The sequence below is a fragment of the Rhopalosiphum maidis genome, chromosome 1, assembly GCF_003676215.2.
Source record: "Rhopalosiphum maidis isolate BTI-1 chromosome 1, ASM367621v3, whole genome shotgun sequence".
In the NCBI taxonomy this organism is placed as follows: Eukaryota; Metazoa; Arthropoda; class Insecta; order Hemiptera; family Aphididae; genus Rhopalosiphum; species Rhopalosiphum maidis.
In genome coordinates, this window is record NC_040877.1 from 56,500,456 (window position 1) to 56,515,351 (window position 14,896).

At 35.7% G+C, this 14,896-nt stretch overlaps 1 protein-coding gene across 1 annotated transcript; it reads left to right on the forward strand.

Moving 5' to 3' along the window:
• Window positions 1–4,250: 4,250 nt before the first annotated feature.
• On the forward strand, window positions 4,251–13,100 carry LOC113549238. Its single transcript, XM_026950447.1, has 3 exons — window positions 4,251–4,670; window positions 9,665–9,830; window positions 11,688–13,100. The coding sequence occupies exons 1-3, from the start codon at window positions 4,283–4,285 to the stop codon at window positions 12,235–12,237; spliced, it is 1,104 nt and encodes a 367-aa protein (XP_026806248.1). The 5' UTR covers window positions 4,251–4,282; the 3' UTR covers window positions 12,238–13,100.
• The last annotated feature ends 1,796 nt before the right edge of the window (window positions 13,101–14,896 follow it).

The window sequence follows — 14,896 nt, forward strand, 5'->3', positions numbered from 1 at the left end:
TATTATGTACTAAAAAATTCAACATAACAAAAATTTTCTGAAAAATGTAATAATAATAACGTAACTAATATTAAATAATAGAATAATATTATTACTATTTATTAATTTACAACTAGCCACTAGGTCTATTGTCTACACGTTTTGGACACCGCACTGGCCTGCGTTCCATCGTAGTTTTTAATTTTATATAAATTAACAATTGTTAGTAATATTTGTATATTGTTATAATTATTCAATATGAGAACATTATATTCGAGTGTCACATAATGTATCAAGGAAATGTCAGAAAAACGCAATTTTTTTTTGTATTGGTGAAATCAATTTGTTATAAACTTGACCATAGTATAGTTTAGAAAACAAATAAACAATATGTATGAAATTATTTTTATATAATATATTATAAAAGTATATAATAAATTATTAATAATATATATATTAGTACAGTTGTGTCACGGTAATCTGAAGGGAGTTAAGGAAAGGAGTCGTTCGGATTATATATAATATAATAGTTATACTTTATTTCAAAATTGTTTTGCATTTTAAACTTAAACATTTTTTTTTTAATTTGTGTATAAACTATTTGAGTACAATAAAAATAATAACTGATTACATTTTTTTCTTTAAATTAATTAAAATTATTATTATTAATAAGCAATAAGCATATATAATAAGTACAATAATAGAACCGTGGTAAGGTACACTCAAATAAGCCGTTCGGATTAGCCTAAACTCGGATTACCGCGACGCTATTGTATATACATAACTTACTATTTACTACGCTTATATATTATATCGAATGCTTATTATGATATGATTAAATATAGGTAATATTTAATATATATTATTATTTATTACAGACTATACCACAACTATAAAGAATATAGCCATTAAACTAAATTGCTGTTTCCATTTTCCATACATCACAAGAGTACAAGACACAATACAATATTATGTTGAACATAACCTACCTACTACGAATGACGCGTTACTTAAACATTAAAGTGGGAAAAACTGAAACAATAATTTGTTTTAAATTAAATTGTAGGATAAAATATTTAAATATATATTTTTTAGTGTGGCGCATGGTATAGTATATATAAGTATTATACACTAAAGTGTACTACACGGAGTACAATTAAAAATATAAAGTCATAAATAGATAAATAAATACCAAAACTATTTTCATAAACTATAATATTAAATCAATTCAATAAATTATAATAGCTGTTGTACTAAGATCTTACATTCTTACACGATCACAATAGTATATTACTGTAGTATATTTAATGGTACAAACTACAGTTTACACTTGTATTTTATTTGTATTTTAATTTATAAGTTATCATTAATCACTAATAATAAACGAGCAATGGCCAAATGGACAAGACCTTAAACTAGCCCTAACCGCCCATAAATAAAAGTTTAAATCTTATTAATTTATTATCAATGTATACAGTCATACAGATCACAATAATTTAATATCGATAGTAATCGTAAATCGTTAATTTTTATGAAGTAGGTGCACCGATATGTCCACGTGCACTAAAATACATTTATATACTGAAATGTCTAAAATGTATGCCGAAATACACCGCAAAGATTTTATTTTAATAATAATTGTTTATTTATTTCAGGAAAAAGTCGGGTAATACAGTCATAATAGTATTTTATAAAAACGAGAATGAAATCACGATTCATTCAACAACGTTGAATTTGAACGATATTTTTTTTATCTGCAATAGCGTTTGATATCATATACGAGAATGCGAGCGATTCGACTGATTTAAAGAAAAAAAACGTCATAACCTTTAGGTAGGTGTATATTATAATATAATAACAATGCGTCTCATTGATAAAATCGAATTGTATAGAAGTATAAAATGCAATTCATGCGACATGCGTACGGTGAACGAAATTAAATTCAACGCGCCGTATAAGCAAATGGTAGATAGTAGATACGCTGTTTTCGATAAAGTGAGTGGCGGAAAGAAGTCGCGAGTCGTCGGGCTCAGCGTAAAACATTTAAAAATCACGGCCTCGCTAGGTATATTGTAGTTTATTAAGTCCCGGGTCGGGCGGATCGTCGGAGTAGGTACACAATAAATTATAAAACTAATTTTAAAAAAATATGTGTAATAATTTATAAATGAGTATTATGTTAAAACGTATGTTTTCGTCGGACGTTGTAATTATATAATATTATATCGAAACTACACACTATTATTATATTGGAATGGTGGGTAGGTATAGCCGTATAGGTATTAGGTACAGTGGTATTAGGTGCATGAACAAACGCGGCGATGAGGGGTTGAAACCGAAATTTATTTGGGAGAGGGTCAGAGGGTGAATATCTGAGTGAAATTCATCGCGACGGCGATAAATCGCATACAACTGAGTATAAACGCCTGTGGAATGATCCACGTCTTCGTGCATGTGTATACCACCGGCGTATACGTAAACGTGTTTGTTGTTCGTTATAAACGATTACTTGCAGTATAATACTATAGTAACTATTACTCCGATCAGGCGGTGTTTACCTACTTCGAAGATGCGATTGAATTCATTTTTCCGTTCACTACTGCTGTAAATTACGATTAAATCGAATTCGTATTATTATTCGCGATCTGTACAAATATCACAGTACACGAATAGTTTCTAGACTAGTAAAACGAATTCAGAATTAAACTAACATAAAATTGTTTAAATTGTCGATTCTCATTGCACAAATGAATTATGAAATATAAATATATATATTTTTTTAAAGTTTGTTTTGTACACTTATCTTGGTTTACAAAATGTGGTTTTACATCAGTCTTAATGCGGAGCAAGCACCTAAACTAGTCATTATTATCTGTTATTAATTATTATTCTGTAGTCTGTTCTCAATTCTGTAAAATATAAATCATTCTTTTATATACTAGCTATACAAATACAATTATTATTATTTGAAACCGTATAAGACTTAGTAAAACACAAAGTATTTCCATCTCGTATTCGGGACAACACTCGTCTTGATAGAATAACTGGACGTCCTTGCATTTACAAGGGACATCTCGTAACACATTATGTAAATTAAATGTGCATATAAACGTACACTCACACAGTCACACACACACACACACACACACACACAATTCATATATCTATCGATAAACCGTTATGTTCATCGCCGGTGACGTATTCCGACACTTTGCACCCTATAGTGTCATTTAATGACCATCACTCACGCCCTTCCAATAGTAAAAGTAAAAATAATCAATAATATACTCCGCGTGTATCTATTCGGTTCGCGGTTCTAGTGCGAAACGTTTAAAGTCATCTGTTGGACTTGGACGTAATGCAAACGTACCAAATGCATATACGCTTAAAACGCACTAATCTCTACAACGCTCTGGCACCCCTATAAATCGGTGGCGTTCGAGCCCTCCGTCTCCCACCCCCTCAGAAAATGGGCACCTCCGTTTGCGGCCTACATACGAATTGCCGACCGGTCTCTCTCGCGACTCGATAATATAACAGTCGTGATTTCGCGCCGGTCCGCCGGTACCGGGAACGAGAGAATGGCGAAACAAACGTCGACGGTGCGAACCAAACCGCGAGTACGTGGAATGAAAAGACCCCGAACAGCGGCGGCGGCGTTCACGGTTAAACGCGCCGCGTGTGGGTCGCTGTCGTCCGTTCGGGTGCCGGCGACGACGACGACGGGCGAGGAGGGTCGGGCGAACTGGTTGGCACTGCGGCGGCAGGGGGCGAGCGGGCGGCCGGCGTGTTTCGACGTTACACACGCACACGTATAATAATAATATATATAATAACGCCGGCGTACAAAATAATAATAATATTACACGTACGCAACGACGACGAGCGGTGTAATATTATTATTATTATTTACAGTCGGGCGACGGCGGCCGTGTCCAAGGGCAAGCGTCTCGTCTGCTGCTGCTGCTGCGGCTGGTTCGCTCGGTCGCGTAGCGCGCGCACGCACGCACTCGCACACGCACGTCACGACGACCCGCCGGCGGCACGCACGCACCGCATCAACATGGCGGCCGACCGACCGAAACGCCGTCGCTCCCCCCCAAAACCAGCCACCCACCCACCCAACTGTCCGTGCGGCGTTCGCGTGCAGCTGCCGCCTGCCTGCCTGCCTGCCTGCCTGCCCGCGCCGCCGCCGCCGCCGAGAACCGAACGCGCTCCGTGACGCCGTGACGGCGGCGGCGGCGGCGGCGGCGGCAGCCCTTCGTCGCGGTCGCCGCGCCGTCACGGCCACCAGTTGTCATCCATGCCGTCGCCAGCGAGCACGCCGAGCGCGCAACGAAAAAGACGCCGCCGCCGTGACCATCATCCGCAAAACCAACTGCAACCGTACCACAGCCCTCACCGCGGTGCCGTCGTATCGTTACCCGCGGACACCACTACCACTTCGCTATCACCGGTAGCCCTAGCTACCGCTGCCGCCGTAGCTTCGAACGCCGCCACCACGGCATCCTCCACGGCGTCCGTCGTGGCCGCCGCAATGGCGATCGCCAATGAGACCAACATCGATCTCATAATGATCAACAAAATCAAGCAGCACCAGGTGCTGTACGACACGGACGAGGACCAGTACAAGTACATCGACAAGAGGGACAAGGCGTGGAAGGAAGTTGCCGACGAACTCGGCATGCCGGGTAAATTGAATATAAATAATATTAAAGTCGCAGCGTATAGCTTTTAGCACGACGTAGAAATATCATTATAATTTCGATTAGTTACAATAACAATGTTTATCTTAATATATTGTAAGCGGCGGTTTTTGATAACGCGCCATATTTCAACCCCGCGCCGAGGTTATAAAATTATTTGCGCGAGGATCGTGAGTTTACGTCGTTCGCCGTTCGGCCGGCGAAAAATGCGCGTTTGTGCACTGTCGTCGGCGATGGTGGGAGAAACACATGTTGCAGGGGTTGTTTTGTGAGAGCCGAGAGGAATAATAATAATAATAATAATAATAACAACAACAGCAGCAGCAGCAGCAGCAATAGCAATGTACCCCCACCAAGACGCGCGATGCCCTCGCCCACCCGTGCGACGCCGACGACGACAGAACGGACGGGATTTTCGGTACGCGCCGTCGCCGTCGCGCGTCTCCTTTGTTCGGCGCGTATGTGCGTGTGCAAACGACGACGGCGCGTCCGACGTCGGTCGAGCGGTACGTGCGAGCGAACATGCGGTGTTGAGCGGTACTCGCCGTCGTCGTCGTCGCCGGGTGGGAGGGGAGTAGAAATACCACAACGAAACCGGATGGGCCGAGCGGTTTGATGACCGCCGCGCACGTATTTGTTATTACGCCCGCACGGCGGCTGCGGTGGCGGACGGGCGCGCTAGCTCGTTCGCTCGCCAGCAGTGTCGCCAATCTCTTGACGCTGTGTGCAGCGTTTGGCGTATACGGCGCGCGGGCAGCGGTGGCGTCGCCGGCAGTGGCGGCAGTGGCGTCCGCCGCCGGCGAAGGGTGAAAACTCCACCGGTTGCCGCATCGACTGTTCGGCGGCGGCGATACGCGCCGGCAACGTCGTTTCTGTGCCGGAACGCCACCACCGATACGTTTCTCGAGCCGCAGCCGTATAATTCTGGTTCTCGTAGCGCCGCACCCCCCCGCCGACTTGTCGTTTGGAAACCCCTTCACGTCCCTCCATCCGACACCTCTAGAACCGCCCAACCGAGTCTAAACTCGCAAGTATTACAGCGACGTCGGCGGCTGGGCGCTTACCACTGTGCAACAGTTGTCGTTTTTGTTTTCATTAATAACCGGACAACAACCGCGCAGTACGGCATAAATATTATTATCATTATTACGACGCGACACGTTCATTATTTGTTCGTACGCTCGAATCATGTCGGCGTACGATTTTCGTCGCGTTAATACTATAAGACAAAAACCAAAAGATTTCATATCATACCTATGTTTATTTGATTATTAATAATGACGCGTATTACTTTAGGTTCGTCTTATTGCTATTATCTCGACTGAGAAGTTGTGGAAAGTCGTGAAATCTATTTTATATCGTTAATTATTACGATAAACGAAAAGATCCGTTTACTAGAAAACAAAAATCGTTTTGTTTGTATCAATGCCCGTGAAAAAAATGACAGTATAAAATTTCATCCAGTGTTTGTTATATTGTTTTAATAAATAATTTATTGCTGCATTAAAAAAAAAAAAAAACATTGATACAACAAATATATTACTAAATAACTAAGTATCTAATTACCCAGCTAGAAAATATAAACTATAAATTTATCGGTACTTAAGGTTTTTGACTTTATTAGCATTATTAAATTCAACTAAAACCTAAAATAAAAAAATTTAATTAATCTTTGACGACTATACACATATAGATGATATCAAAGGAGTAACTATAAAATATAATATAATAGGAGCGTGAGTATGACCGCGAACACGTGGAAAACTATAAAAATTTTGAATGGATTTCGAAGGGAATAACAGAAATGTACATTACTTAATTGATTACGAGTTTACGACTGGTTAATAAATAATAATATTTACATGTTTAATGCATAAATTATATCAATAATTAATTACCACTCCGATTTAGAATTTAACCGCGCATTATAAAATAATATAAACACTATATCGTACATCGTTAAATTACATTGATGTGAAATTGTTTTATTAGGAGCGAGTATGTACTAAGCGTATTATATAGCGGGGTAATGGAATCAAAAGGTAATATACGAAAATCGTTTATAAATCATTAAAAACTAAACAAACATGTTAATATTTTGTTGGATATACGTGTCTACTACGTCTTATATTTTCATCGTGTTTGAAATTATATTATAAACATTAATGCAAAAATCCCATACGTATCAAAAATTGAATTATCAATGAATTACGCGTCGGGTCAAGCCATTGTGATGAATAACGTAAATAATATTTACATAAAACAATATAAATTCCATTAGTAGGTTTATAATGTAGTAGTGCCTATATTGCCTAATGAGTAATGATATGACGTGTCACGTCCACGTGTATACGTTTGAATAGATCAATCGGCGATATTTGCTAAATTGTCTAGTAATTTTAGTAAAACATAAAGAAACGAAACCTAACCATCCCAGAAATATAATACAGTATAATTGTTTTAATAATGCGTACCCACATAATTTGCGTTATATTTCACGTTTTTAAGTCCTGTAATATCATTATAACCCAAGTTTGCCTAATCATCTATAAGAAAAGAGGAGTTACACAACTCATTTATCATTACTCATTAGCACTAAGACAATATAACTCGGGTATAATTTATACGATTTTGAATGTTCGATTTTTTGAACGTGTGTACTGTACAGTAAATTTAAATCTTTTCGAATTTCTAAATATTTGCGATAGTCGACGCGAACGCACGTCTACCGAATTGCGTTAAAATATAATCATCATCACCTTGTATACATAATATAATATATTATACTTAATTATGTAGACGACGATATAATATTACTTATAGGGGACTTTTAAAATTAAAAACAAATATTTGCCTTACGTCATCTATTATTCCGCGCTGTACACGCGTGAACAAAAAATATGTAGTGACTATATATTTCCATCATAGTAACCCGTCAGTATTTACAAAAAGAAAAAAAAATATCAATCACATTTCTAAATTGTTTACATAATAAATTAAGAACGCGCATAGACATTGTAATTAAATGTATGTATAGATTTCATTTCTAAAATATTCAGATCATTTCTCGCGTGCTATCATAAGGGTACTATAAAATCTGTGAGGGTAATTACCAGTATCCTCGCGGATTTGTGATTATCGTTGTATTGACGTTTTTTATTCGTTATTTTCTATTTATTTTTATAATTATAATTTGTATAATTAAATTATAATAAGGGAATTAATATTAGAGCCGTCTATTTAAGGACAATAATAAGGACAATTTCTAGTTACGTTGTATGGTGTTCATACAACAGGTCATACGGAAAAAATAGAATCAAACCATTTCAAACGAATAAAAATGACTACATGAAAAACGATTAGGTCTCGTTCCATATGAAATCGTCATCTCCCCCTCTAAAAAAATAATAATTATCAGAATCACTAATACACGAAGTTTTAAGGAATTCCTACGAGAGAATGTATTATAAATAAATGAGTCGGTTCCGACACCTACCCCTTAATATTTATTAGATGGCGTAATATCGCATTATGCTTGAACTTCTTTTTACTTTTTTAGTGTAACTACATGCTTGCAAGTAGAGTATATTACACTGCGTAATGAGTTGGATGGGTTTTTATTTTCGAAAACGTTTTCTAGATACGTAACGGAATTTAAGGCGATCTTTTTCTAGTCGCAATAAAAACGAATAATAGCGACAGGTCGTATCTTATATATATATATAGTATATGGTACATAAACAGATAACATCTATATATTTTATTTTGCGTTATAGATTTTGTGAAGTTTTCGCGGAGACTTATTTATGCAATTTTTGTACATTTTATAGGTAAACTGTAAAATTTGGACGACCTTGCAGTATAATTATACGCAGTCTATAAGTTTTTTTCTTATTTATGAATTATTATATAATTTGTTATGACTATACATTGTTTATCTATTGACACCTACTGCAGATGGAGCGCGGAGAATGTTCATTATAATACGATCCCGTTTGTATGTGTAGCGTTCATAATATTTTGCATACTTTGATATTGCCTACGACAATATTTATTAAAACCTCGTCGAATGGCGAATAGTATACAGTAAATGCGCGTATGTCGTTTATAGAGAAAGTTATAATGCACGTAAAAAGATTTTATTGTCATCGTCACTGCAGGCTCAAAACGAGGAATTTTTAGCAGGGTGTTTTAATTTCATATTTAAATATAGTTTGTACGCGCTCTCCATTTTAGTTATTAACCTTCATATTAACATCAAATATCCAATTAAACCATATTAGAATATGTGACAACCTATTATATTGAAATCCTAACTAAATATAATCAAAGCAGTATTTCTAGGTATGATGACGCCTCTGGAAAATAACTGCATCATTGTGATTGCGTATACCAATAAAAAAAATTAAACTAAATTAAAATTTTTTTTTAATAAAAAACCTTCCAATTTATTTATAAATGTTTAAATACATAGTATATAATATTTATCAAATTATTTTTCATAGTACCTAAGTATATAGGTATATTTTTTAATACTTCCTAGGGATGTTTTAACACCCAAAATGTCTAATTGATTATGTCGTTCCGTCACTGGCCGTCAATTTTTGTCTATAACATGATACACAACAATACGATAGGTTTATTATATATATATACCTATACACACTAATATAGAAATTAAATATATATTCACGAAAAGACGCGCACCTAGATGGACCGTATTCGTCATCGTGAGTCACTCATTTCCGGGTTTTCATTTGTTGGCTGTATAATATAGTTTACCATAAAATTGTAAATATTTTAATGTTTGATTAATTTATACAAACTATTATAATTTTACCCGTCACGACTGTCGCGTCGGTTTTTTTTTAACTATTTTGTCAACTGTAATATCTTGTAAATGTATTATAGGTATGCGTATGCAATATTGATGTTAAATATTAACAATAATGTACTATAATATTATGTATTTTTCGCAGTTAACGATGTCAAATTGCGCTGGAAACGTTTACGCGACAATTTCCGAGTGTCCATCAAACGCACCAAAGGATTGAATCTCAAACCCGGCCTACCGTTCGTCGAGGGAAAGCCGTGGAAATATCAAAGAGAGATGGAATTTCTCTTGCCCTTTATGCAAATCGGAGGGTGAGTTATTACCAATTTATTCAAACTAATATACAGGCGTATCGTGGTTTGACAACGATCTTGACGGCCGGTGCCCGACTGCATCACGGTAAATTCGTCTTTATGGTCCTATGACGGGGCGACAATTATTGTCGAAACCGGTCGAAACTATATATAGGACGTTCGTCGTTGGCCATTATATATGTATGTATATACATTGGTATATACGTGAGAAAACAAAGTAGCAAGCGCCGACTAATAATCTTACGAATAATATAGTGTCTCGGTCCGTGGCGTCCTGTTCCCCCCACCCCGTCATGGTTCCAATAAGCGTAAGGCGTAATATGAGATGTGTGTTACCATCATATATACATATAGTATACATGAATACTATAGCAGTTACACAACTGCACGTATATATATATATATATGCGTTTACGGGCTGTATAAATCGGAGTGCTGCAGTATGATACATAGGTATGGACTATAGGCGATACAAAAATCAAAATATTTAAAAATTACAACCGATCAATGAAAAATGTGTTCGATGTTGATATTAGCCAATAGCCCGTTACGCTTACATTATTTATTTGTTTTACGAATGAGTTTTTTTTTTTTATCATATTCATCGATGCCATGCCATATTCGTAATTATTTATGTTCGCGTTTGGCACGCGAAATGTTTTTAGGTTGCGGTGGTCATAATGTATTTCTTATATCTATTATGGATACATTCGTTCGTTAATTAAAATTACCCGACAATCGTTAATAATATAGTCGTTTATAAGGTTTATATTATATTAATGTACAGTAGGATTTGTGTACGGATTACTCGAACGGCCGAGACGGCGGCTATAGGTCGGGGTTTTTGTTATGGTCGGTCGCCGAGTGGGTGGGAGACCGAGAAACTCGGCGAGCGCCACACGATTTTTCCGTCGCGAGTGCAGCACCTACCTGTTGCTGCGCCCGACCGACCGAGGATCTGCTTCGACGCTTCGTGCACGCGCGTAGCGTAGTTGGACTCCAAACATTGCTCACGCGACGCAGCCAATTCGTTTTTTGAAAGGATAATAATATTACGTACGATTCTGATACGATTCGTTCTGAATGTTTCGATCGTATTGCATATTAATTAATGTAAAACCGGTTCAAAAAAAGCGTTTTAATCGTGTCGCTATAAAACTATTCGTCGACATAAAAAAATATAGATCATTGTTCGTCGTTATTATTGGTCTCGAGACGTTTATAAGAGATAAACGTATATCGCATTATAAATTATATTAATAGACACAGTCACTCAGAGAAGTCGAATTTCGAGATTAGGTGTTCATTTTTTTGTTGCCTCTCCTCATAAATATCAATTTTTTTAAAGAAAAAGCTAAAACTAATTTATAGTTGCTGTGTGCTTGTATAAAATATCTGCAAAATTTGAAAACAAAGACAATTAACCATATTTTGTACATTACTCGTTATCGTGTATTTTAAACTTGTTGTTTGTCCTTTCGTTGTTATATTACATAACGTACTTAATGTTATTGATAACGGATTGACTATAATATAAAATGTAATTTGTTTACGAGCTACACTAAACTCATAAACTCATTTATAATGTCAACATCAACATATTTCAATTCTCTGGCGAGGTCTGCTTCAATACTACTCATATAGTATGGCAATGTCGTTTAGACTTTTATCACTCGAAAGTGCCGCCCGAGATAAGAGCCCACCTCCCTAAATATAATATGCTGTAGTATACTTGCCGAACGTAGTTTTTGAGTTTTGTTTTTCCTTAAATCTAATATAAGTATGATCATGTTGTTGATTTGTTGTCGCTATCTGTCACCGATAATATATTTTTCTCTTGTTTCGTTTTCGCAGATATTCCCTGAAGAAAATGCTGAACTTGGAACACTCTCCTACCCAGGACTACTCGAGCGCGTACGACGACTGCAAGACAGAAGGGTCATCTAGCCCGTACAACAACATGTCGTACGACTACGACGAGATGCCCGAGCCCCGGGTGGAGGTAAAAGAGATGGCGGGCAACTACTCAAACGACGAGGGGGGCGTGGACGACGAGCTCCTGTACCCCGACGTGGAGATCCTGAGCAACGGCAAGCACGAGCCCCTGCACCGTGTCGCGAAGCGCGTCAAGCGGTCGGCCGAAGCCGCGGCGGCGGCTGCCGCCAAGGAGGCCGACTCGTCCGCCCAGCTCAAGCTCAACCAACACCACATGAACCACTATTACCACATACAGCAACAACAGCACAGCCACGCCAAGGTGCACCCCGTCGACCTGTTCTTCTACAGCATGGCCGAGACGACCAAGGGCCTGCCTCAGGCGTACCAGGCGGAGATCAAACGCCGCGTGCTCGAGATCGTGATCAAGGCCGAAGAAGAGATGAACAAAAATAAAAACTACGAATGACTGCCGTTGCGTACAATCGACATTTCGCTCTCTTGCTCTCTCTCCTCTCCTCCCTCCCCTCACTCTTTTTCACTCACTACGACTAAGTCTTTTTCGTTTTTGTACCATTCCCACTTTTTTATTGTATACATTATATTATATTATATAAACATTTTTGATGTCACATTAACTCGGAATTTTTCGGTCGAGTTGTTGATCGTTTGTCGTTCTCATATTTATTTTACTATCAAATCGCTTAATTTATTATTATTATGTATATGATTATTATTCTGTTCGGTGTAATTCCAACTGCATAATGTTGCGGTTACCGAACGGTCGTGATACGGTATCCTGAAACGTCCAACGTCAATTATTATTATTACACATCACTTAGAATTAAGGAATAATTATTTCTATTATTATTTTTTTTTTTTTGACTCGTGGAGATAAATGACGGGTATATATTATATTTTTTTACTAAGTAATGTGAATGCAGAAAAGTACTCTGAAATACAATTTTTGTAAAGTATAACATTCCGAATTTCGCCACTAAACTGGCTTTGTGATAATAATAATGTGTTAAATAATAAGTTATGCATTCCATTGTAGCGTATCTATACAGTGTAATTCAATATTATTAGCGTAAGTCTGAATGTTTCATACCTATTTAGGTCATGTAAAGATAATTATATTTTTGCTCAAACAGACTCTGCCTATGCAGACAATGTGTGTACCGATTTTTTTGTGTACAAAATCAATTTACATTAAATGTAGACTAATATAATAAGTACGAACACTATACCATGACAGTCTTATTATTATTGTTTTTTTTTTTTTATATTTATAAGTGTGTCGCAAATATTGCTATCGTTGTAAATAAAGAAACTATATTAATATGAATCTGTTTATTTTTTTTCTCACTCTTGTGTGTTTGTAATGATTTCAAGTAGGTATCTATAAAGAATTACTTGTGGACGACATTAAAAATCTAACGTATAATACATGTTTATCGTGTATACGTTTAAAATTTACTCATTCGAGGAACCATTCAACCATCGTATGTACAAAATATAGGTACAATTATCATAAGCTATATGTTGCGACTTGGCTGTATAATATTATAGTTAACGATTTTAATTTATTTTATCTGAAACCTTCGAAATACATTATAGTGAAGTATTATACGTATACAAAATAATAAAATCATTACATTTTATTTAATATGCTAAATTGTATGTAATTTATTTATTAAAACATTTAAAACTGAATAATGGAAATCAAATTTGTTGAATTATTAAAAAAAAAATATATATAGAAATATAGGATTTTTTTAAGCTGTTAAATTGATATTAGAACAATAAATTATTGTTATATCAGTTGTATTATGATCTATGTTCTATAACATTGAACACACATATCTACCTACTTAAAAAATCGTGTTTTATCCTACAATATTATCATACTTTATAATGTCTTTATATGTAGATATTAACAGTTTTAAAAATAATTATTAGTTTTCGCTAATACGCATAAGGACCTGAAATTGTCATTAAACATTTTTATACATTGTTTCTATACAGAAATAAATTTTCAAATCATTTAAATTAATTTTAACCTATTTATAGGTAAAACGAATCCAATGAACACCATTTTATAATAAGTCGAGATTTAACTTTCATCTTATAAGTTATTTATAATTATAATATTGTTGCTAAGTACCTACATAATATTATGTATTATATAATAATATTAGTAAATGCAACTAATAATATAAATTATAAGTACAATATGCAGTACGTTATACTCAAACTCAATAGTATTTAGTTTCACCATCGACAATAGTACGTTAGATATTAGGTATACCCAGTGGTGTAGTCGTAAATATTTTTTTGGGTATACACCTAAATTGAGAAATGTGTAATACGCGGGGGCTCTGCCCCCTTCACCCCCCCCCCCCCCGTACATTAATTAACTTAAATTAATCTATTATTATAAATATATTCAAATACATAATAATATATAATTCCATTATAGCAAATGTATTTATTTGTTATTTATAATTTATAAAATTTTCCACTTTGTTTTTCTAATGGCACCACTTTCCTTGAACGGTTATCATCGGTCGATTTGTGCTGCAACAGCCAGCTTCCAACATATTTGGTTGGATTCCATATACTAAGAGGCGGCCCATTTATATTGATAAGCATATAAGATTTGTTATATTTTTATTGTAAATTTAGATCTTAGGTCTGAACATGTCTTGTTCATTAAACATTATACTAAATCCCCATTTACATTCTGCTGTAGTGACTAGCAATGTTTTTATAAGTATATTTATTTCCTGTATTTCTTCATTCATTGTATTATTATGAATAAAGTTTCTCATCCCTTGTACTTCTATATAGATGTATTTAATAAAAATCTACGGGCCAATTGTTGTATTTCATTTACCTCATGTCTTATGTATACCATATTTCCGTCGTCATAACTCATAATATTAATATAATTTTAAATATTTGTTTTGACGTTTGGACAATTTTAAATTTTCCTATTTCTTATCATTTTATAATTAATCATAATTTATTATTCTGATATACTAATTCTCTTGGAGTTATGAGAATAAAAAAAAATATTTAGAAATGTTCAAATTATATGTATGTTATTAATAAATTGTGGTAAT

Coding starts and splice junctions, on each gene's coding strand:
- LOC113549238 (XM_026950447.1), top strand. CDS start 4,283: ATGCCGTCGCCAGCGAGCACGCCGAGCGCGCAACGAAAAAGACGCCGC. Junction 4,671..9,664: donor CGACGAACTCGGCATGCCGG/GTAAATTGAATA, acceptor TATTTTTCGCAG/TTAACGATGTCAAATTGCGC. Junction 9,831..11,687: donor CCCTTTATGCAAATCGGAGG/GTGAGTTATTAC, acceptor TCGTTTTCGCAG/ATATTCCCTGAAGAAAATGC.